This window comes from Perissodus microlepis, chromosome 3 (genome assembly GCF_051167445.1).
Source record: "Perissodus microlepis isolate ML-2025 ecotype Zambia chromosome 3, ASM5116744v1, whole genome shotgun sequence".
Lineage (NCBI taxonomy): Eukaryota > Metazoa > Chordata > Actinopteri > Cichliformes > Cichlidae > Perissodus > Perissodus microlepis.
In genome coordinates, this window is record NC_140463.1 from 49,558,767 (window position 1) to 49,584,791 (window position 26,025).

The 26,025-nt window shown below is 41.0% G+C and overlaps 1 protein-coding gene across 1 annotated transcript; it reads left to right on the forward strand.

Annotated features, from left to right (window-relative positions):
• The first annotated feature begins 597 nt into the window (after positions 1-597).
• rce1a (Ras converting CAAX endopeptidase 1a) lies at positions 598-21,820 on the forward strand. The gene is made up of 8 exons (XM_084917057.1): positions 598-1,149; positions 8,645-8,747; positions 8,848-8,931; positions 10,261-10,339; positions 10,537-10,704; positions 12,161-12,232; positions 12,319-12,381; positions 15,053-21,820. Exons 1-8 carry the CDS (start codon positions 980-982, stop codon positions 15,274-15,276), a joined length of 963 nt encoding a protein of 320 aa, XP_084773183.1. The 5' UTR covers positions 598-979; the 3' UTR covers positions 15,277-21,820.
• Positions 21,821-26,025: the final 4,205 nt, after the last annotated feature.

Genomic DNA, 26,025 nt, shown 5'->3' on the forward strand with positions numbered 1-26,025 from the left:
GACCAAAACGCCAGACTCACAGTGATAAAGTTCAGGAACGTTTCTGTGTGTATCACAGCAAACACAGCAGTCTTTTCTCTGCTTGAGTTTATAAATTGATTTATTATGAGCAACGCAAATGTTAACAAATGGAGACACTAATTGTTACAGTCACAGCCTGCTGTCTTTAACAGGCTCAATATTTTTATTGCCTTGATTGTGTGAGGATTTCTCCAAAATCCTCAGTGTTGATCACCGTTATCGACAGTCTGGTGTAATAAGTAGCTTTGTTTGGAATTGCTTCACAGGAAAGCATTATGAAGATGTAGTCATAGCCAAATTGGGCCAGCAGATGTCACTGTGGAGGAACTAAGAGGAGAACAGTGTGGCACATGCTCAAATGATCCAAAGTATTTATTAATCAAATAACCCCCCCCCCCCCCCCCAACAAAAAAAAATGGGCCCGATATCACAGAACTGTTACATGATATTAAACCGAAATTGTCAATTCACCTCTGTAGAGTGGGCAGTCATAATGAAGCTTATATGAAGCTCAATGAAGTTAATATCAAGTTGTAGATTGAAGCTGCGCTTCATATTTTTGGCCACCAGATGTCACCAAAGAGAACAGTGTTGAAAAGCTTCGAGTAACCCTTTTTCGATACAAGCTTCAGAAAGTTTCATTTGGCCATCGCGAACTTTTGGAACGCACCCTGCATCGTCGATTAATCGCATCGTAGATCCCATACGGCCACGACCCAGAAGAAGACGAGGAGGACGCTAACGGTAGCACCAGTAAATATCGGAAAGGAGATATGATGACGTAATCAGAAAGCGCCGTAGACGTTAGCAAACCAGTTAGCTCCGTTAGCCCGCAATTTGAAAGGAGCTTACTGACAGCTTCATAGCTCGTGTGGGCCAATGTTTTATCTTGGTAAATGACCCAACAGCACCTCTGGTTCCTAGCAGCTGTTTGGTTTAGTCCTGGCTCGCCTTCATTATGACAGAGGACGATGATTTACCAGCCAACTTTTTGACAGAGAAGATGCAGCACAGCAGTGGAGAGCTGGTCCCTCCCGACGGCCTGTGTTGGTTGTCAGTACTGTTCTGTCTGATGCTGGCTTGTTTTTATGTTGGCAGCTTATATGTGTGGAGGAGTCACCTGCCGAGGTGAGCTACATACGCTTTATAGTGGGGTTTATTTGAAAGGAGAGTCAGTGAACTGCTTTCATTCCTATATTATTTACCCATACTGAAGTTTGCATTAAGTTTGAATTAAAATTTAATTAGAAATAATTGATCAGTCTGCATGTTTGTGGACCATGTTAAAGAGTCACTGAAGAAAGGCTGGTGGCATCTGCAAGTGAGATTTTTCACGCGGTTCCGTTCGTTTTAGTGCTACAAATGAGGAAATGTATCTTCTATGATAATCTTCAGTACTCATGTCACAGTGTGTGGCTACAAGTGCAGTAATGAAGCAATGACAGTTTCCTTGTTTCTGACTGGATTAACCTGTGAGGAGCTTCCAGGGCTGTTGCTACTTTACCTCCACCTGGGCACACTGTAGACCAGGTTTTAGATGTGTCCTTGAACACAGCAGATTTAAATGACTAAACGACCTCCTCAACCTCTCTTGAAGTTCTCCAGAGGCCTGGTAATGAATTAATCATTTGATTCAGGTGTGTTGACCCAGGGTGAGACCTAAAACCTGCAGGAGATGGGCCTTAGAGGCCTGGAGTTCTCCACCCCCGCTGTAGACTATGACAGCTTCTTTTCTCAGGGTGTTTTTTTTTAAACTTGAAGTAAAACTTGGTTCAGTTTTTCACTCACAGATGCACAAAGAATTTCCTGTCATGTGACAAGGGCATATATTAGAGGTGGGAATCACCATACATCCCACGATACGATATCATCACAATACTTAACGCATGATACGATATTATTGCAATTTTTAAAAATATTTTGCGATATTCAGATTCTGTACATAAAGGTAAACTTTATCAATATTCATTTTATCTAATAACAAAGTCTCACACTCAGTCTTTCTCTCATTTCAGTCAGTTTTACTGTTGACAAACTGAACGGTTTGTATTACAGTCTAGTCCAACTTAACTGAACGCAACCATCTGGTACAATTATAGCTATTCTGAACTATGCAATTTATGAAAACTATGCAGCCCATTCAGCAACTGAAGAATTTGAAAGTAAATTAAAACAAAATATAATTTTACATTAAATAACAAAAGTTTTAAACTTAATTAAAATAAAACATGTCTTAAATTAAAATAAGTAAACTGTCATGTTTATTGCTGCCAAAAAACAAGTTAAACACATTTGGACAGTGAAGGAATGTCAGGATTCTTGCTCAGAAAAAGGATCAACATGCTCTGAAGTCAGAGCATGTTCCAGTCCACAAAAACTTTTTTGTAACAAAATATCGATTTCTGCTGTCCCTGTATCGATACATTATTAGCAAACAAAATATCACGATACTACACAGTATCAATTTTTTCCCCCACCCCTAGCATATATGGATACCACAGTTGTCAGATTCTGGGCCAGAGCAGATATTGAATAACAAAGTGGGCAATTGCAAAAGCAATATTTTCTTTGTTTTGCTTGACTATGATTGTTTTTCTTTCGTTCCTGTGCTTGTACCAGGGGATCTTGAAATTTGAATGGCTACAAAATAGGGCTGCTAAATTTATGGAATCCTATTTGGCAACGACTTGATGGCAGTCGTGGCAAAAATCTAACAATGCAGAAGTTCGCACAAAAAATAATGGATTCCTTTCTGTGAGGAAAAATGAGTCCTTGGTGCATTCTGCAGCTAAGTGATACTTGTATTACAAAATTTTCATGCTCCACTATATCACAAGCGCCTGGCTCAGGCTTTACTTTGAAGTTGTGTTGAATTATGTTGCCACTCAAAATGGACCAGGTCAGAGACTAGATGATCTCTTAAGTGTCACTGTGTGTAAAGATGCATGTATCCTGTCACCTATCATTGTGAATAGCAAACGCCAAAGGATGTTCATAACCGGGCTTTCTTGGTATTAGCTGGCCCCAGTCATATAGGGAAAGAAAATGCAGATTCTCTAACCACTTGTGAGTGGTTTCTGGTAGTAGTTGTGAAGCTGATTACTAAAGCGCCAGTCAAATGGGCCTAAGACCCGTCAGTGACTCTCTGCTTGTTCCTAGGGAAAAGTGTTTATTCCAGGATTGAATGGTGAGTGGTTCATAGCAGTCGTGAGAATGTACAAGGATAGATGAGATGTATAGTGCTACACCGTAAGTCTCCTTGCTACCTTCATCAGTGCACACCTATAGAACGCACCAAGTGGTAGGGGAACTATGAAGTGTGACACAAAAGTGAAACAGAAACTGTTTACATTCAAACTACATGTTTCATCTTTTGAAATGTGTTGGTTGTAAGGCAGAATTGTGAATTAGATGGTAAACATCCTCCAAGTTTGCATCACATCTTGGAGAGTAAAATGGCGAAGTCAGAGAATTCTGTGTCTTTCATGTAAGTTACCAACCACTGCTTGTGACCAAACGCAAGGCTGGTTATGGTGCACGATCTTATGATGGAGTACTGGTGCCACGGCTATACAACATGTGCAGACGAGTTAGTGAAGCAAATTGATCAGCTGTCTTAGCGTGTCTTATGATAAAACATACATCCTCTTTATGGCATGATTATAACCAACAATATCCTTGCATCTGCTCATTGCCAACCACTTCATTTTGTAGAAATCCAGCCAGTTCTTTTAAGTGTGTGTGTGTGTGTTCTTTCTCCCTTCTTTTTAATGTCCTTATACTTAACACCACACCGTTCTTATGTAAAGAGAAATCACTTCCTTGTAACTAAAACTTATTCTTAACTCATCTACACCAGCCGTTGTGTAGCAGCCGTTGTGTAGCAGCCGTTGTGTAGCAGCCGTTGTGTAGCAGCCGTTGTGTAGCAGCCGTGGCAGCTGTTTGATTTGAAACAGCTATCTCTGCATTTCTTCTTTTTTATCAAAATAGTGTTTCAACTTTATTCTCAAAATGAGCAATAAGATATTTTTTTCTTAATGTGGCCCTAATACCTTCATAGGCTCTTCTCTGTGATTGGTTTCATCCAGTGTCAGCCAGCAACCCTGAGCAATCCCTTGCCAGCCGGTCTGGGAGTACACTCGCTCCATGGTGACCAGAGGTTGCCCAGATGTTAACACCTGGTCTCTAGACCTGTGTGACTGGGGCCTTACGTAGTCTAACACCACAGTCAACTACAGCTGGTATGACAATAGTTGCGATCACCTTTCTCTGTTGAGCTCCGCTTTCTGCTCCACGCTCTGGATGTTTAAAGGAGCTGTTTATAATGTAATTTACTAACTTTCACTTCCAATTTAACCAAACAGTGGCAGTGTTTTACATGAATGTATTGATTTTGGATGAGATTGCTGTGCTGTAATGCCATCACCGTTCCCTAACATCAAAGCAGAAAGTTCTCTTTGTGCTCGTTTGTGTTTGTCAAAGTGGTCATTTGAAAATTGGTTTGTAGGTTGTCTTGTAGCTGTGTAACATGCAGCTGCTTTATTGTTATTGTAAGTGATCCCAGCTGAGCTTCAGCAACAGGGATGTTTTTAAAAGGCTCAAAAACGCCGTCTTAATATGAAGTTGATGTGGAGCAGATGTATCTTATATGCCTACTGTTGCTATTATTTAACTTGTGTTGTATCACTTGTCTGCCCACTTATGTGCACTAATTAATAATGTAACTAGGGTTAATCATTCACTTCTTTATGTGAACACAGTCTATGTTTTACTGCTCACAGGCTGGTGAAAGCTTTCTCTCTGTGCTGAATAATAGAAACAGAATAGATGTAGGAATAGAAACTCTACACATGTAAAGGAAGCACTCAAAACATGCGGTTTTCCTAATTGGGTGTTTATAAAGTCAGCAAAGAGGAACAGAAAAGAAGATCAGACACCAGCGAGGGAGGATAAGAAGGACAGACGCAACAACATTGTCATCCCCTATGTAGCCGGTGTATCAGAGAAACTCAGGAGAGTTTTCTCCAAGCATGACATCCCGGTGCATTTCAGACCCAGCAACACACTCAGACACAAACTGGTTCACCCGAAAGACAAAACGCCAAAACACAGACTTAACAATGTGGTGTTTGCTGTACAGTGCAGCGAGGAATGCCCAGACCTCTACATCGGAGAGACCAAACAGCCACTTCACAAGCGCATGGCACAACACAGAAGAGCCACCTCCACAGGACAAGACTCAGCAGTCCATCTGCATCTTAAGGTCAAAGGACACTCTTTCGAGGATGCCAACGTTCACATTTTGGACAGAGAGGACAGATGGTTTGAAAGAGGAGTGAAAGAAGCATCTATGTCCACTGTGAGCGACCATCTTTGAACAGAGGCGGGGGTTTACGACACCAACTCTCTGCCATCTATAATCCAGTTTTGAGTTCCCTCCCCAGACGCCTTAACGCCCACGCACATCCTGGGCCATCTGACCTCAGGAAATCACATGATAGGGTGGGGCCAGGTTTCACAATGAACACACCCGAAACCCTGGCTGATTGTGACCCACACCCGCTTTCACACCTTGACTGGTGATTAGGTAGAGGATCATCAGGGGGTCCTTTTGTCCCTCTGTGGGGGGAAACTCCCACTGGGTTTAAATCTGGGACTCTCCACCATTTGACCTTAGAACTGAAGAAGCTTCTCGAATGAGAGGTGAAACGTCTTCAAGCAACTTAAAGAAGTCCAGACGCCTTTCTTTCCAAGCTCCTTAGACAATAGAAACTCTCCTGTTTGTTTCCCTCTTATCTACTGTATTTGCACAGGTGCAGAGAGCAGCTACTTACACCTGCCCACAGAGTCATAACAAGTGGATGGCACAAAGTTAATGCACTAAAACGCTGGCCTCCACCCTCCTGTTTGGTTTAACAACTTCTCTGGGAGAAAAATGTTGCACTGACAGTAACGGCAGACATTTAGCAAACGTCTGTCTTTAGCACTGCTGTCTTTGATGGTACTAATGTAGCAGAGACTGTGGCAGCTCATCGTCATCACCACTCCATTCATAGTGATGGGAATTGATAAGTGTTTAGTGATTCACAGAAAGCACTTATTGATTCTGTTAATGATTGTCAGTGGATTCTCACTGGTTCCCTTGAGACATTTACGGGCGTTAATCTGCACGCTGTGGTCAGAGGTTTGTGCATGCTGGAGGTATTTCCCCTCTTTGTTGTGTTTGGGTCATTACTCAAAATAGCGATCTATTACACAGAACACTGCTCTTAGAGATAATGCAGTACATTACTTAAGTACTCCAGGTAAAAGTAACTTTTACACTCGTTGCTGTGTTACTTTCTCTGTAAAATGATCTGAAATTATTTGTCTGATAATTACCACTTAACTGTAAACTGACCCAGGCACCACCACAAATATCTATTAGAGAAAGATCATGTGTGTGTCCTCCTTTAGAATTTAAGTGTGACCACAAAGCAAAGATGAAAACCATCAACCAAAAAAAGAGACTTTAAAGCACGAGTGGGGAACTCCAGGCCTCGAGGGCTGGTGTCCTGCAGGTTTTAGACGTGTCCTTGATCCTTGAAGTTCTCCAGAGGCCTGGTAATGAACAAATCCTTTGATTCAGGTGTGTTGACCCAGGGTGAGATCTAAAACCTGCAGGACACCAGCCCTCGAGGACTGGAGTTCCCCACTGCTGCTTTAAAACAATCACCACAGTGATTTACAAACATGAGCCCGACTGCTCATCACTGCTTTTGCTACCAGTTGAAGGTCAAGGTCTGGCTGCTGGACTTGGATCAGCATTCACTCAGCTTTTCAATTCCTCTGTCTTCTTGGATAGCTTAGGTGTAGCGAGCCGTCTGTGAAGATGCCAAAGCTGTGTTAGCAGCATAACGAGGTGCTTCTGTCCCACATAGAGTTTGCACTTTACCATCGCGCTCTTGTCTTTTTGTGCCATTAAAAATATGTAGACTGTACCACTAATCAACTGAAATCAGCTGATTGTGCCAGTGGAACCAATGAGCTGAACTGATAGACAAGAAGACTAACAAAGACTTGAACCGCTTCGCTTCTCGATTTCCATCCCTGCTCAGACTTGAGCATAGAACAGCACACCTGCCCCCACAAACTGAAGGAACATCTGTACTGCAGATGTTAAGAGATCTTAGTTTCCTTAGCAACAAGCGACAACTCTGCCCTTTTTTGTATATTTTTTCTGTATTTAGGGAGTAGTGTAGTTTGTTACCTATGTGTAACCCTAGATATTTCTATGTCCATCCCAAAGACTTTCACAGGCTGGAGAGGAGGCCTGAGTCTTTGAAAATCTACTATCATTTCCTTCATCTTACAGGTGTTCAACATGAGGTAGTTTTTGTGACTTTTACAGGATCCTTATATTCAGAATTCTGTCCATTGTTAAAACACACCACAATGGCAGTATCATCTGAGTGTTTCTGGATGTGGCAGGACTCCGAATGGTATTTGAAGTCTGCTGTACACGATGTGAAAGGGAACAGAGCCAGGACAGTCCCCTGTGTTGCCCCCGTGCTGCTCATTAATGTTCCAGAAACACAGTTTTCCAACCTGACTAACTGTGGTCTTCCTGTCAGGTAGTCTGTAATCTCTGTGAGCTTGTCAAAGATCACATGAGTGCCAGATTTCTCCAGATGAGCTAGGGCACGGTGAAGCATGTAGAGGACAGGGGTCTTGTATGTTGTTGACCTGAAGTCGCAGTCGGTGTAGAATCAGCTGTTCCAAGGTTTTCATGATGTGCGATGTGGGGGCCGCTGCTCTATAGTCGTTCAGTTCAGCTGGACACTTCATTTTTAGTACAGGATGTTTTCCACAATGTCAACACCCGCTTCAGTTGTACTCAGATTAATGACACAGGTGTGAGAGGGGAAGGAGAAGGGGGGGGCTGTGGTGGAGAAACCTGAAATCTGATTAGGACCAAATATTTAAAACATTCATACACACACTGAATGGCTGTAAATTCCAGTGACCGTGTGATGCATGCTTTGCACTGTTATTGACAGACAGGTCCTCTTTCCAACCAGCTCACACACCTCCCGGATCACAAACGACCACTAAATTAGACACTAAAACTGTGGCGCTTGCAGACGGTTTGTTTGAGTGCTCAGAGTAGAAAACGCTGTATAAGAACCAGTCCACTTACCAGTTACCATTTAAATGGCCAACTTTAAAGCATGAAAAAACAGTTTCACAGCCCACTGTTTAAATAGTTTTATTACAATATAAATCCTGCCAGGCAACTGCTGTTGTGAGTTATAGATCTATAAGTAAAACTGAATGGGGTTGAAATTAAACTGAAAACTTTTGGGTTGTTTCTGTCTTCAGTACGAGTCCATGCAGCGCGGCTTTTATCATTCACATTGAAACCAGAGTGTGTCTGCGACACATCACTTTACATTTGTAGATTTGTTATTGGTTCCCATGGAGGATTTTAATGTGCTTCTTTATGTGTGCATTATTTAACCAAAGCTCACCGGTGAGTGCTGACAACTCAGTTCTCCTCCATCTTATCAGCATACAGACGCTGTTTGTATCTCCGTGCTTGTGTGCTTGGGATAACGTTCTGTGCATGTTTCCCTGTCCTCAGGGACCATCCTGCTGTCATAAAGAGACGCTTCACCAGCGTCCTGATTGTGTCAGGTCTGTCGCCCCTGTTTGTGTGGGCATGGAGAGAATCTGCAGGTGTCGTGGTGAGTTGAGATCTTGGATAACTGTGCTGTGTTCCAGTACCTCAGGATGAACATTTTGTGCTACGTCGTATCACATTTTCTGTTTTCATTTGTGTGTCAGAATGGCCCGTCTTTGCTGGTTCTCATGGGAATCCGGTTTGAAGGCCTCATTCCTGCCATTATACTTCCTCTGCTCCTCACCATGGTAAGAAACAGCCAATGTGCTTACCTAACATTACTACTGGGTTAGTGATACATGATCATCGTTAAACTGTGCTTGATTGGAATATTTTGGGAAAGAAAACATTTATTTTTCTTTAGTTTAAATGATGAAAACATCAGTTGTGGGAAACATGCACGCTTTTTTGTCCTTTTTTGTCCTTGTAATGTCACTCAGAATAAAATATGAGAATGTATAGAAACAATTTCAAATAATAATTTAAATTGTTACTTTATTAATGTTCACACACTTATTTTCAACCTAAAAATATTCACAAATGTGATATTTATACAAATATACTGAGAACTGTGAATCTGTAGTTAAATATTTTAGTGTTACTTTCATTCGTATGTATCATTCGTACTTACATTCACCTACAACCACAACAGAAAAGTAGCCAGGGAGATGAAGAAAGTAGGCGGAAATACCCAGAGTCTGTGTGTTCAACAAACAGGCTGGTGGTAAAAACAAAGGAAAAGGCTTATAGTGACTTATATGTGAGGCTTGACACTGGGAAGGAGAAAAGGACTTCTACCATGTGACTAGACAGAGAGCCATAGAGAGTCTTGAATGAATGTACTGAAGAGGTGGAACCTCTTGAGGAGCTGGAGGAAAGAAAAATGAGAGTGAAGAGGATGGATGGAGGACAGCGAGGGCAACGATGGCAGCTGGTCTAGATGACATATCTGTGGAGGTGTGTGGATGTCTAGAAGAGATTTCAGTGGACTTTTTAACACAAGTATTTAGCACAGTCTTGGAAAGTGGGAGGATACCTAGAGATAGAGAAGTGGTGTAATGGTTTTCAAGAACAAGGGCGATGTGCAGAGCTGTTGTAACTATGGAGGGATAAAGTTGATGAACCATATCATGAAGCTATGGGAAAAATTATTGATGTTCGGTTATGAAGAGAGGTGATGATCAATGATCAGGGCGAGGGCTTCATGTTGAGAGATAACACGACAGATGTGATGTTTTCAGAGTGTTGTTGAAGTATAAAGAAGGCCAGGAGTCGTACTGTCTTTGTGGATGTATAGAAAGCTTATGATGAGAAAGGAACTGTGGCACTACATGAGGAAATCACGAGTTCAAACAATGGTTTGAGTCAGGTGAGAAACTTGAGATGCAAGAAAGACACAGATGCTCGAATTTGTGTCTGACTTTCAGATTCAGGTTCCTTTATCATCATTCAATTACACTGCTGAATGAAATTATGTGGACAGAGGAGAAAACATAAACTTTATATGAGGCTCTGGTAATGGCAGCAACATCTCAAATATTTGGAAGTACTTTTATTTGTCTGGCCATGTGCTGCAGGTCCTGTTTCTGGGCCCACTCATGCAGTTGGCCATGGATTGTCCGTGGAGCTTCACCGATGGGATCCGGGTGGCCTTTGGTGAGCCAACAAGCTGTGCTATGTTTTATTCTTGACCTGGATTCATGATTTTAGATCTGTTTCTAAATTTGGTTTACACCTGTTGCTTTTGAGTGATGTATCTCAAACTGTCTGATGTTTAGTCTAAAATATGTTTTGGAGGGAATTTCATTTCATCATAAAACATTGCGTAACCCCGTTCTTGCTTCTTCCTCTAGACCCGTGGTTCTGGATGTTGTGTGCCAATGATATGCGGTGGCTGAGGAATCAAGTGGTGGCGCCGCTAACTGAGGAGCTGGTGTTCAGAGCATGCATGTTGCCCATGTTGGTGCCCTGTGCTGGTCCTTCTACTGCTATCATAACCTGTCCCCTCTTTTTCGGAGTGGGTGAGTGCAAGTTTTTTCCAGCTTAGCCACAAGTTGTTTATTTATTTTTCTGTTTTTATTCAGCCCTTTTAAAAACTTCACAAAGTGCTGAAATAAATACTCAAATGTTCCATCGAGAGGGCCGATGTGCGTTTATCATCTTCCATATTGAGTTGACTGGTTCAGCTGCCCGTCACTACCAGATCAACTGCCCCTTGCATGTTCGAAGGTAACTCTGCTTGGACAAACTGCCCGAAATGTGTTTACAGAAACATTTCAGGGATTTTGAGTCATTCTGCACTCCAGATGCGTTAATTGCGTTAAATTTTTTTTACTGGTTTTACTGTAATTATGAATTACAGTAAAACCAGCTAAAAAGAAATAAATACACGAGCATCTAATTTAAAAAATATTGCACAAATGGAAGAAAGCAGTCCTGCATATTTGTTTAATATTGAAAGATGTGTCCTTCTCAAAAATGACTCCAGGATGCCTCGCTGTTACTGCAGGCCAAGTCAGTGCCACCCAGAGTGTTTAGCTCTTAGCTGGAGGAGCAGCAGCTCTGAACGGGGTCAGGAGACGCTAACGAGGGAAGCGAGCCAAAGTGTCCGTAAACTCGGCGGGGATGCACGCTTCGATTCACCTGGCAAATATACTGCCAACAACACGGATGAACTGCAGCTACTCAACAGCTTAAAATCAACTTTTCCAGATTTGCAACTTTGTGCTTCACTAAAAGCTAGATAGGTAACTACATCCCCGGCTGCTTGTGGACCGTTATACTGAGCTTTCTGAAAAGAGGAGGCGAAATCTGTTTGTATATAAACAAAGGTTGGTGCTTAGATGGTGCAGTGTTGGGAAAGAAACATGCAGTCCCTCACCTAGAGACCATTATCACTGAGTTTAAATCGTTTTATACTCCACAGGAGTTCACCTTGTTAGGCCTGTGTTAGCAAAGCATCATATCACCTGACTGACCAGATACCTAACACTGAGGACAACACCCGGTGTCTCCCTGCTCATTGTTCTTCATGACTTTAACAGAGCAAACGTCAGACATGAGAATTCAGCCAGCACATGAACTGTCCTACCAGGGACAAAAGCACTTATCCCTCTGTCCCCCATCTGCTGTAGTCTGATCACTGCCTGGTTCATCCTCTCTGAGATCTGTCGCTACCTTGTTTGCAGGACACTAGCCTTTATACCCACCATTACAGCGCAGGAAGCCCCTGCAGTTTTCTCCCGAACGATGGGTGTCGCCACTCAGACAATATCGCTGCATAAGCGCTGCTGTAAGAGCACAAGTCAAACAAAGAAGCCAAGACTTTGAGTGCTTTTTGGAAAGTTTTTTTCCCCCCCTAACTTTTGTGTTGATTGGAAGTAGCAGTGTATATAATAAATAATGCAGAGTGTGTTCCAATAATGTCTTTGTTGAAGTTGCTGCATGTCTGAGTGCCTGCTCTGTCCTCTCTTCTAGCTCACTTCCACCATGTGATTGAGTTGCTGAGGTTCAGACAGGGCACTCTGTTGGGTATTTTCCTCTCTGCAGGTGAGAACATCTTTTTCACTGCATTTATTGTGACTTCATCACAGGATAGCAGGAAGATGCACTTTTGTTCTTCTGTTTTGCAACAGTGTTTCAGTTTTCCTACACGGCAGTGTTTGGAGCCTACACAGCCTTCATCTTCATCAGAACAGGTAAGAGGCTTTTCTTCACTATTCTTTTTCTCGGAGCGTCCCGTCGGCCCGGCACTCGGTGGTATGATTATGTTTGGGTTTTCTGAGCTGGGCTGTCCAAGCCTGGGCTTAACAGTGTTTACAGAAATGTTGTCTGTCATCAGTCCTGAAGCAGTATTTAATTTGAGATAAACTAAATGAAATAAACTTACCAGTACGTAATTTTAAAATAAAATGCACAGGTCAGCCATCGTATGAGCCAACAGATGTGCATTATTGGGAAAAATATATTTAATTATTTAAGATAATTTGTGCATAGCTTTCAACGTTGAAGTGCACTGAATGTTTTTTTCCTGTTATGGACCACACAGAGGGGTTTTTACAGTTACAAAATAATTGAAGGTTTACTGAATATGGACATATTCCTAATTTAGATTTGCCATATATGGTGATATGCAAAAGTTTGGGCACCCTTTTCATGATTTTCCTTCATAAATCATTGGTTGTTTGGACCAGCAATTTCATTTAAATATATCATATAGCAGATGAACACAGTAATATTTGAGAAGTGAAACGAAGTTTCTAGGATTTACAGGAAGTGTGCAATAGCTACTTAAACTAAATCAGGCAGGTGCATAAATCTGGGCACCCCAACAGAAAAAATACATCAATATTTAGTAGATCCTCCTTTGCAGAAATAACGCCTCCAAACACTTCTTATAGCTTCCAATGAGAGTCTGGATTCTGGTTGAAGGTATTTTGGACCTTTCGTCTTTGCAAAACGTCTCCAGTCCAGTCAGGTTTGATGGTTTCCGAGCATGGACAGCTCTCTTTAACTCACACCACAGATTTTCAATAGTATTCAGGTCTGGGCTGAGATGGCCGTTCCAGAGCGTTGTACTTGTTCCTCTGCATGAATGCCTTAGTGGGTTTTGAGCAGTGTTTCGGGTCGTTGTCTTGTTGAAAGATCCAGCACCAGTGCAACTTCAACTTTGTGACTGATTCTTGAACATTGTTCTCAAGAATCTGCTGATACTGAGTGGAATCCATGCGACCCTCAACTTTAACAAGATTCCCAGTCCCTGCACTGGGCACACAGCCCCACAGCATGATGGAACCACCACCACAGTTTACTGTAGGTAGCAGGTGTTTCTCTTTGAATGCTGTGTACTGTTTCCGCCATGAATACCACCTATTGTTATGCCCAAATAACTCAATTTTAGTTTCATCAGTCCACAGCACTTTATTCCAGAATGAAGCTGGCTTGTCCAAATGTGCTTTAGCAAACCTCAAGCGGCTCTGTTTGTGTCATGTGTGCAGAAAAGGCTTCTTCTGCTTTACTCTCCCATACAGCATCTCCTTGTGCAAAGTGCGCTGAATAGTTGAACGATGCACAGTGACTCCATTTGGTGTGTGGGTTGACTCTGACTGTTCTCACCATCCATCGCCTCTGCTTATCTAAGATTTTCCTTGACCTGTCACTTCCGGCCTTAACTAGAACTGTGCCTGTGGTCTTCCATTTCCTCACTATGTTCCTCCCAGTGGAAACTGAAATCTCCGTGATAGCTTTTTGTATCCTTCCCCTAAACCATGATGTTGAACATGGTTTGTTTTCAGGTCATTTGAGAGCTGAGGCTCCCATGTTGCTGCTCTCGAGAGAAGATGCAAAGAGGAGAAAAACTTGCAACTGGCCACCCTAAATATGCTTCCTCATGACTGGATTCATCTGTGTATGTAGGTCAAGGGTCAATGAGTTTACCAAACAAATTTTATGTTTCAATAATTAGTGCTGAAGGCATTCAAATCAATAAAACAACGAGGGTGCCCACATTTATGCACCTGCCTAAATTAGTTGAAGTAACTATTGCAAACTTTCTGTAAATCCTATAAACTTCATTTCACTTCTCAAATATAATTGTGTTTAAATGAAATTGCTGATCCAAACAACCAACGATTTATGAAGGAAAAACATGAAAATGATCAGGGGTGCCCAAACTTTAGCATACCACTGTAATTTAGTAAAACCTAAAAATAAAATGTTTTCCATATTAAACAGTCGTATATAAAGACCTGTGATATATGTAGTTAACTGTTCGGGACACTACAGCCTGCAGCATGCTTATTCCACAAACCTACGTCATAGTTTATCCTTATGTCTCCAGCAATATTATATGTGTGGGATTTAGAGAAATTAAGTTAATAAGTGTGATAAAGTAATTTTTTAATTTGCTGTAGCAGTTATGCGCTGGACGTTGGTGTCATTGGCCTTGGATGAGTGTTTAAAGTGTCACACAGTGCACAGGTTGGCCAGTGTGGCCTTGCAGTGTGGAGCAACTGCTCTGTCTACCAGTAGCTCATGTATTGAGCCGTGTGCCTGTTCATCTTACTGTGGTACTGAGGTAGGTTGCTGGCCGGTAGTTGGATGAGAGCGTCTCTTCTGTATATAAACTATACACTTCATCACTCAGCAGTTTGGTGTCCAAGCTTGCACGTTAGCTGATTATTTAAAATTCTTTCCTCTTGTCCAAAATGTTCTCTTCTGTTTTAATATTTTCAGTTACAGGATTTAAAGGATTATTTTTTTAAATCAAAGCATTTGTTTTTCGTCTATCACAGCTGAATGGGAAGCTAAAGGAAGCTGTAACACTGTCAAACAGTGGGAGTAAATGGCTGTTTTTTCTGTCTGTTACAGGCCACCTGATTGGTCCGGTACTTTGCCACTCCTTCTGTAACTACATGGGTTTCCCTGCCATCAGCACAGCTCTGGAGCACCCTTACCGACTCACTGTCCTCTCCTCCTATTTACTGGGGGTCCTCCTCTTCTTTCTCCTTCTGTTCCCCTTCACCGACCCCTCCTATTACAGCCTCCCAGTCTGCACCCTCACCTCCTTTCCCAGTTCCTCCTGCCTCTCCTGATCCTTGTCCCACCCTCACATTTCTACTGTTGTCAAGAAGTAATTGAGGGTGTTTTTGCTTTTTTGACCTTTTACTTTTTTTTTTCCTCATTAGCGTTAAGAGTTAAGGTCTGTTGGGCCAACAGTGACGACTCTGTTGCCACAGAGAGGGGAGGAACTCTGTAGACCCGTTCCTTGGTCTGTAGACACTTTGTTTGTCTGTATTTATGTGGCACCAGTCCTGTAACTGGTTCTCATGGTGTGCAGACGTTAGAGTCGCGTTGCTGAGACTAAGCGGAGAATAAACTGGGGCAGTCGATTTCCAAAGACAGCTAATGTGTCCTACACTGCCACACAGATACAGGATAGTACAGTAGAACTGACATGACACAGATGAACAAGTTCTCCTTAGATCTCTGTGATAAGGTACCACAGTATACCTCTGTGATGGACTCCATTCGGTCTGACTCGTTTCCCTAAAGCGTGAGTCTGGTTTGCTGCACCTCAGCCCATGTTTTGGCTGACATCACGATGGCTGCTTCTGTCTGAAATCACATCACTGACATCACATGAAACAAACATACTTCCAAATAGTCCGTTGTATATTGTGTATATGCAGAGTGATGGGGATTGCTATGTTGCTCACGTCAGTTGCTAATTATTTTCACTTTCGTGCCAGTTTTCCACGGCAGGTTCCAGTTTGTAATCTAGTCTCTGTTTAAAATGAGTTTCTGTGATTTCTTAGACTTTCCTACATCGTATGTGTGCAGACTGAATAGGACTCATCTTTCACTTTGCTGCCTATTAATTTAGCTTCAATTAAATAAAACCCCAACATTTTAGGCATAATTTAAGAGAGAAGGAAGCAACGTGAACACAGCTTCACTACAAACAAGAGCTAGTCAGTGTTGCTGAAATTGGTCACCAGTACATGCCCAAAGGACAAAAGAAGGTTTGTCACAACCCGTATTGTGATTGTTGCTGTTTTAACCATCGTTCGCCATCAGTAGGCAGAAATACAAGCACTCAGGATTGTCGCTGTTGATGGCTCCCTCTTAAATAAACCAGATTATGTAAACCACTTATTTTTACATCATATTGAAGCTAATACATTCAGCAAAAACTGAATAAAACCCAAGTAAACAGGAAGCTTTGAGTAAATCTCAGTGACCTCAAGGTCAGAGGTCAAGTTCTCTAACACTCTTGTGAATACAAAAACTATATCATAACTAAGCTGTCTAGGATTTTCAAATTGATTCAGTAGGTGTGTCTACTAAAAATCCTGAAAGAGTTTGATTCTCAGTGACCTTGACCTCAGGGTCGGAGGTTTGATACCAAATGTGCATCTATAAGTAGCTCTGGCAGCAGCTGGTATTTTTAAAGAGAGTAGCATCTGTGACCAGTAAGATGATAAGCCCCAACTGGAAAACTCCTGAATTGAACCCTGAATGGCACAATGTGCAATGTACAGAGGTACATTTCATTAAAGTGCAAAGTGGTTTAGATACTATGGTTTAACTATTACCTGACCTGTACATGATTAAGAATAATCATGAGAGAATAGTTACAACAACAGAACCAAACTCAAGCTTTAGCTGTTTGCACCAGCCTCCTGTGACATAACAGTGTGCCCTGACCCTTGTTCTTATTGACAGACTGGTACAGTCACCCAGTGTCTCTGCTTGCTTCATGTCCACTAGTAAGCCAGTAACAGGTTAAAGCTAATGTGAGACTGGAGAAAAAAAAACAACTAAACAAAAAACCCCAGAAAACTTGAAGACACAAAGCTGCACTCTTACTGTGAAGACAAAGTAGATTGCTCTGACCTTCAGCAATAAGTCCTACGTATGGAAAAGGTTGTAGATTGATCTTCAGTCAGTGAAATATGCCATTTTTGTTCGTATCTAATTCCAAACATTTTTCATGTGGCGTGTTTTGTCTTGGCCTTACCTCCCTGAAGCTGTCAGTCGAGGGCAGCGAAGCACTTTGGGAAATGCAGAATGAACTGATTGTAAGGAACAAAGGACCTTTCAGTTCTGTTTATCATCCCGATGACATCAGTCATCTGGTACTGAGAAATAATTTCCCTCTAACTTATCTCCTTGTCTGCTTCCTACTTTGACTCATAAGTGCTTGATTGCTCTGTTCAGTCCAGGCAGGTAAAAAGCAACGTGCACACCTGATATGATCACACGTACAATGAGGTGAAGGTTTTTTGCCCCCTTCTTTTCTCTTGTGAGAACCGTTATTCACTATTATAGAAAACTTGGAGCAGTGGTGAACCTTCCCAGAGTGGCCAGCCTACTAATATTAGTCCAAGAGTGCATCAATGACTCACCTGGGAGGAAACAAAAGAACCCAGAACAACATCTAAAGAATTGCAGGCCTGACTTTCCTTAGTTAAGGTCAGTGTACGTCATTGAAGAATACAAAAAGAGGAAAAAATGGCCTCTGTGGGAAAGTTCAGAGGTGGAAACGAGGGCTGACCTAAACAAACACAAATACTTCTGGGAAAATATTTTGTGCACCTGTGAGACAAAAAGTCAAGCCTTTTGGAAGACTACCCTCTCAGTATATCAGGTGTAAAACTAACACTTAATTTCCTACAAATAACATCATGCCAACAGTCAAACATGGGTGGTGGTGGTGGTGTAACAGTCAGGGCTGCTTTGTTGCTTCAGAGTCTGAGCAACATGACCTGTAACTACGCTGATGGTGGTCGAAAACCTTTCATTGTGTGTGAATTAAAACAATTTTGCAGAAGAATGGGCTGAAATTCCTCCACAACAACGTGAACAACTCTGGTTGTGTAGTTATTGCTCCCAGTACTACACAACCAGTTATAATATTTAGGAGGCACCACTAGACACACCGTCTGCCAGTTTTCATGTGGCTGTGTGGTGAAATATTTGACTACTTACCCCAGTTTATTTGTATAACTGCTGAATAGAAACAGTGCTGGCCTGTGCATCAGTTTCACATTGATGTTATGATCCACCCTGTTCCAAAACACAGCGCCTGAACATTTTATTAATGTTGAATTGTGAGTTTTATCTTACATTTTACTGAAAGGTCTAGAAGATTATATTATTATTTTATTCAAAAGTAACTTTTCCAGAAATACAAAATAGTGTGCAGAATCCAGTAGCCTCATGAAGGAAGACTTAATTCAAATTAGATCCAGTCTGGTAATCAAGTCACACACTGTGCTGGGTGATTTACTCATGATTCTTTTAGTAATATCAATTTACAAGAGTGAATCCACAAACAATGCATGCCAGTCAATTCAGTTTTATTTACAGATAAGGGCAGGAATGATTGTCCCCAGCTTGTTAGTATTTGTTTTGGTCTTCGAGGAGTAGTTCCCCACAACGAGCACTGTATGGTTTGGGCTGTCGTGTTGGAAGACGAAACAATGACCCAGGTCCAGTTTTGCTGCTGACTGCTTGAGTTGTGCTTTATCATCTTCACATATCCTTCTTCATGATTCCTTCCTTCCTTGACAAGATTCCCAGTTCCAGACACACTGAAGCAGCCCCGCAGCATCATGTGTTTGACTGCAGGGATGATGTCCCTTGGGGTGTGTGGTCTTTGTGACCAGAGCGCTCCAATTTCATCTAATCTGGTCAAAGGGCATATTTGCAGCATGCACCATTTTTCTCAGGGTTCTCCTTCGATTACTTCAGTCTGGCTTTTTCTTGGTCTGCAGTCCTTTACTGATTCCAAGCTTGGCTAAGTCATTCACTAGAGTCTTGGCAGTTGTTCCTGGGTCTTGAGAACATCTTTTACTAGTTTCCTTTCCAGAGTCTTTGAAATGGTTCACCTCCTCGTCTACCGTGTTTTATTTGTGCGCTGTGTGGTTCTCCTTGAGTTTCTCGATCATACTTCTTATGCCAGTTTTGAAACCCAGTGATAACTTTGTATAGCCATCTCCTGCTTTGTGAGCATCAACCATTCTTTTCCTCAAGTCTTTCTTTTCATTTTGGTGTGATGTTTGACAACTCAAGCCCTTGCTAAAGTTTTTTAATGTGTATAAGTCAGAAGATGACTCTCAGTTTTATAAGAAGTTAAAGCACATCTTTGCAGAGCGGTGGTTTGTGCAGGGGCCCAATAAAGTCAGTTTGTCAAGGGGATAACTACATTGAACTTTGATTATGTTTTTATGTGCAAATAGAAGTAATATGTGCTTTCTAAAGAATTTAAAAATGCTATTTTGAAAATCCAATGCTCTGTCAAAAAAGACAAATTGAAAACAGAAAATTCCAGGGGTAATATTTTTGTCCTTATCTGTGTGTCTCTATAAAATGACATTCTTTATGTAAATGTGTTGTCGACAACAGTCAGACAGATATCTGAACAGTTAAAGCTGCACTCCACACCTCTGCAGAGTGAATGTTAAGGCTAACAAGCCAGATGTTGAGTATTGAAAAGAAGGGTGTCAATGCAGAACATCCCATCTGCTAAGGAATGACTTGATAGAATCCCTGTGTTTAATATATTTCTAAAAGTAGATTCAATTCAGTTCAGTTTTATTTATATGGCTCCAAATCACAACAACAGTTGCCTCAAGGTGCTTTAAAGTTTAAGTCGTTAAGTTTGCTTGCTAACATTTTCTTTTGAAGATCCTGTATGATAGAGGCATGCAGTTTCCCTTCTGCCACAAACATACCAGAAAACGAGCCACTGCTTCTACAGCTAGTTTAACTTGATCGAACCCAGAGGATGAAAGTAGCAGCCTGAGAGTTAGATACTTGATTATTTATTATTTTGGATGTATGGCTTTAATGCGTTCATTAGAAAAACATCTATAAAATCAAGTGTTTCATGTTTCTGTCGTTGACAGAAGAATGAGCCGCTACATGTAAACATGTCTGTCGTTTCTAAACATGATGCAATACTTTGGTTAAGACCTTTGAATTATAGCTGAAAATCTATAACTTGACTGTTTGATTAAAATCCACTTGATTTACTGAAGGAAACAGAGGCAACATTACAAAAACTCTTGTCTAATTCTGGGCCTACCTCTATGCAGAAATAGGATTATTAATAATATATAATAAACTGTGAAGCTTTCAGAATCTTTAGAAAAACTCAGCACAAATTTGGTCTTACTGGCTTGCACTACTTGAGCCCAGAGAATGTAAACATGTTCCAGTAATACCGGCATCATTAACAGACTGGTTCTTATATAGTGCTTCTCCACTCGACTGGAGCACTCAGTGCTTTATACAACATGCCTCATTCACACCAGCTCTAACTTTCAATTCAATCATTTATTGGAGAACAAATTGGTTTTCAGTATCATGTCTAAGGATACTTTGGCATACAGACTGAGATGGCCCGGGAACGAACCTCCAACCTTCCAGTTGGTGCATGACCTGACCTGAGATACAGAGTCACAGTTACACATGGGGGATCTATTTTTACTGGGTTAAATCACTAGCATCTTAGTGCAAACACATAAACTGATTAAGACCAGGTTATGTTCAGAGTTAAGGTTTAAAATCAGGAAAAGCATGCATTTTTTTTAAATTTACTTTTTGATTTAAGTGCTGTATAGATCGACTGCTGTAAGAATATATTTATATATGCAAACTGATAATCAGTACTCTCCTAATCCCGAATGAATCCCAGATTTCCTGACTTTACCCAAAATGAAAATGCAACCCATGAAATGAGGCGATACATCCTGAAATAAAAGCTGAAACATGTTTTCTGCAACTGCTCAGTTATGTGGCCACTCACACATCAAATCAACAAATACATATGCATGCTGGGGGCCGGTAGCATCAGTTATAGTTCTTTGTGAGCATGTGTAGTTCGAGTACAGATCCTGTCCTGGTTTGATTCACTTTCTTGCCTCTGACGTTACCTCACAGAGATTGGATATACCCTTCATACCAGGTGAAAGCAGCAGTTTCCATCTAATTATTCTCTCTGAGAGCAAATAGTCGTAGTATTTTCTCCTCGTCTTGGTTTGACTGCAAGTGTTTCACTTTCCTCCCACTGACATTACCTTGAAGATGTGGGATTGATGATCAAGATGATCAGACTGAAGCACTGGTTTGAGGCTTTTGTTTGTTTTTTGTTTGTTTGTTTGTTTGTCTGCTTTTTTTGTTTTTCTGGTTTTTTTCTTGTTTTGGTTTGTTTGGTTTTTACTGTTGTTGGAGAAAAATACTTCCTCAGCCAATAGTGAGTATTTGCTACTGAAGATGCACAACCTATACATGTGAAATAATAGGCAGAAGGCAGAGTCTATTTTTGCTTAAACAGCTCCTTATTTTCATACAGAAATGCAAAGGAAGATTGTTTCACACGTGCATATGTGAAATCTGAGACATCTGCTGAATCCAAACTCCAGATATTTGTATCGAGCACTATATTTTGTAATCAGATGTATTTTGGTGACAGTGTACAGATATGTGCATGTATTTTATGCTCACTGTGTCCCACTTGTTTTACAGTTAGAGGCTACAGAACCATGTTTTAGTACAACAGTCTTTTACAGGAATTTTGCATTTACTGCAAAATATAAATTTGTAAATAAAGAATGTCGTTTTATACAACTGCCAGCGTCTGTGCTTTTGTCTCTTAAACATTGACTGTTAAGTAATCTTGTCCTTTGTCGTTGGATCAAAGGGACTGTCTTGCTTTAAAAAAGACAAAGTACTGTATCCTATACAGCGGTCCCTCGTTTATCGCGGGAGTTATGTTCTAAAAATAACCTCCGATAGGTGAAATCCACGAAGTAGCCAACTTAATTTTTTACAATTATTATAGATGTTTTAAGGCTGTAAAACTCCTCACACTTTATAGACTTTTCTCAGACAGGCACGAACATTTTCACACTTTTCTCTCTTGTTTAAACACTCTCAAAGTTCAGACCTTGGTAGAAACATAAGTCCACTATTATAGAATAAAACCAAAGATCAAACCCTGTTTTCAGGTCCAGAAAATGGGAATAGAGCAGCTGCCAGAGAATTCAACATTAATGAATCAATGGTACGGAAGTAGAGGTAGTAAGAAGAATGAGTTTTGTTTTGTTTCACTTAATGCGCCTTATAATCTGGAAAATACGGTAATTCTACCTTCCTTTAGCATGTCTAGAAATCCAACGATCAGTAGATGACCTGCTCTACCTCCTGAGCTACTGCAGCCACCCCGTCAAGGCAAAATCCGTTTCCTTGACAGGATATAATGAGATGTAGTGAGAAGTGAGTATGACAGTGTGAAAGCTAGAGTGCTATTAAAACTGAGGGGAGAGCACCAGACTGTTGGTCAGTAGTGCTCATCGATGCCCCCCGATCGAAATCAATGATTTTTAAATATAAATGTTTTTTCCCAGAAACTCTGGAAAAACACTTAAAAAAAACAAAAAAAAACACAACTTTATTTAAAATTTTACATTCAATATTTTCAAAGCTACATTAACCTCTTTCATGGCATTCATTTTTAATTTCTCTTTGCTATTTGGGCTGATTGTTTTTACATTCATCAGGTCCCAAAGAATTACCAGATTTATTTTTCTTTAACCTGATTTTTGTTTCTGAGAAAAATGAGATCCACATGTGAGGACATAAATGTTAAATTTTGATAGAACAGTGGCAGTATAACATCCTTGTAAGTGGAAATCAGGCCGTTGTAGCACAAAATTTAGTATTTTGGTCAAGACAACCCAAAATGTGATGTCTACGTATGTGGAGGTCCTAGAAGGCTAATCCAAATGTTACTGATTAAAAAAAAAACAAGCACGCAGTTAAATACACTTTTCATATGGTGCTCACTGTCGACTGTGAACATGCCCTGCAGAAGTACCATGTTGGCTACTGCTGGTGTAGGCGTTAATAATTATTTTTCATAGTAATTCAGTGTCCAGTTTAACAGCCCCAGGTCAGTAACTCCTTAAGCTTGTTATTTTTGATCCATCCTTCCATTTTCTTCAGCTTATCCGGGGTCTGGTTGTGGGGCCAGCACCCTAAGCAGAGAAGCTCAGACCTCCCTCTGTCAAGCCACCTCCAGCTTGTCAAGGGGAACATTGAAGTGTTCCCAGCCAGATCTGCCCCTGGGCCTCTACTTAGTGGGACGTACCTGGAATACCTCACCCGGGACTCTGGAGGCATCCTATGAATATGCCCAAACCACCTCAAATGGCTCCTTTAACATGGAGGAATAGCGGTTCTACTCTGAGCTTCTCTAATGACTGAACTCCTCACTCTTAAGTCTGATGGAGAGCCCAGCCACAGCAGCAGCTGCTTCTATCCATGGTTTCATTTTTCCTGGTAGTGCCCAAAGCTCATGATGAAGCTCAGGTAAGAAAATGGGTGCACAGTTGTGTCAGTGTCCAAATATATATGGACCTGACTTTTGTTTTTTTACTTGTTTACTGAATCACATTCCAAGTATAGTTATATAATGGACATGGACATAATGTGTCAACCACAGATGCTTTAATTTGAGGGTGTCCACATTCAAAGTGGATGAAGAGTTTGGGAGTTTCATCAATCTGTAGAACAGAATAAGTCTGTTCCTTTGAATATATGTATTTAATTTCTTTACAACTCCAATCTGTGAAATTAATCGTATTATTGTTCTGTAGTATGTCAGGGTTGTTCTGGACAGTGTACGTTTGCATGGTATTAATGAAGACTCTGTCATTTTTAGAAACTTCCACCAGAAAATTAAAAATGTTATTGTTTGGCTTTTTCAGTGTTTTATTTGTTCGTGAGCAGTGTTGGTCAAGTTACTTGAAAAAAGTAATCAGTAACTAATTACTGATTACTTCCCAAAAAAAGTAATCCCGTTACTTTACTGATTACTTATTTTCAAAAGTAATTAATTACTTAGTTACTAGTTACTTTTTAAAAACACGATTTACAACCTGAATAGGTGATAAAGCGATAGATCTTTCAGCCCAATTCTACTTTTTCTGCATAATCCATCATACAAAATGTAATCAAATGGAAACGTCCCTTTTTAAAACTTGTTTTATTAGTTTTAATCTTTTAACTTTATGCATCAAGCAAAAATTAAATTATATGCACCATTCTCTGACTGGAAGAAATTTGTTTAATATTTAAACCTATTTTCTGCACATTCCAGCACATAAAATAAAATATTTTTTTTGTGTTTGCACTCAGTCTTTCAAATAGATGCAAGTAAAACACAGCAGAAAATAAATAAAGTCAAAGACTAGCGGTCCTGTTGCTCTATTTTCACCTGTAAAGCAGGAGTGGCGTAGGCGGAGGTTTACCCTGGTGCAGGTGTGCCGCAGCGGTCAGTGGAAGAATCCACGAGTTTCTCTGTGAATTTCCCATTACGTCGTTGCGCACTCGGTGCTTGCTTGGAAGTTTAGGGGTTTTTTTGCTGTAAAAAGAAGTTTTCTTCCCACGCACAACGTACGCTAATGTTTTTGTCACTTTTTAAGGAATCAAACTCAAAGTAAGGTCAGTACTTCCACGCTTTAAACGCTGCACGCTCATACTCTCTCCCGCACTCGATATATGATCCATTGTTGATCCGCACACAGCTGTTGTCACGAACGTCGCACTCGCTTACGTCACTGTCATGAGATTCTCGCAAAAAAAATCACGGTTTTAGTAACGCAGCAACGCAGCGTTCCTACGGGAAAGTAACGGTAATCTAATTTTTTGCAATAGTAATCCCTTACTTTACTCGTTACTTGAAAAAAGTAATCGGATTACAGTAACGCGTTACAAGTAACGCGTTACAAGTAACGCGTTACTGTAATCTGATTACTGCCCATCTCTGTTTGTGAGTAGATCGGTTTGGCTGAGATTAAAGTTATAGTTTTCACACAGCTGAATAAACGTCAAATAGAAAACTGATTAAACAGAAGTGTGAGACGGTCGAGAGTTTACTCCAGTGTCCTGTTATATTTTAGATAGCGAGGAGCAGACAGCTGAGTTTATTAAACTCCACCGAGACAGCGGTGACACAAATCAGAAGGCTAGACCGTCCCATTTCACAGCCTCGCACTTCCAGCCTTATCGGTCTTCGAAGGACCCGGCCCACGTAGACCACGAAGGCCGGGTCCTCTGAAGGATTGGGCCTAGGAATTGGGACACAGCACTAGTCCTCCTTTATCCTTGGTTCTTTACTGGTTCTTTGTTTACTGTGCTTCACACAGCCTGATGAGGAGAAGTGGTACAGAGTGAAAATGATGAACTAACGGTGTAAGTTTTATTTTGGAGCTCCGCGTTTTCTGTGATTGAGAGTTAATTGAAGGAGGAACAAAAGGTGCTGATAGGCATCTGATAGTGTGGCACTGCATATTCTTCCCTTAATGTCGCTGTTTTCAATCTGTTAATTAAAGTCCTTAAACATGAAGTAGACTGCATCTACAACAAGTCAATACAGCTGTAAATGTGGCCTATTATCAATCTATTACCAATCAATAACAAAATGATAGCTTTTATTTTATGCATGCTTTAGTCAACCACTTACCCAGAGGACCTTCAATCCCAGAAAATTCCTTCTCCAAATTTAATAAAGTCTGTCATCCTTCCATGCCCTGGTAACTGGGCCATCCAGAGCTGTATCATTTTGATCATATTTGGACCGGTCCTCTGCTCGCCTCGCCTCACGATCTCACCACAGGCCAAATCGGCCTTCCTCAGCACACCAAAGATCCGGGTCACGCAGCACCAAAGTTCTGTCCCACTCTGGGCGCTATGGTCAGTCTTTCCTCGAGTTTTCAACTGCAAACAAATTGTCAGACAGAGCGGGCTCATCAGGAGCTGGAGGCTGCTCT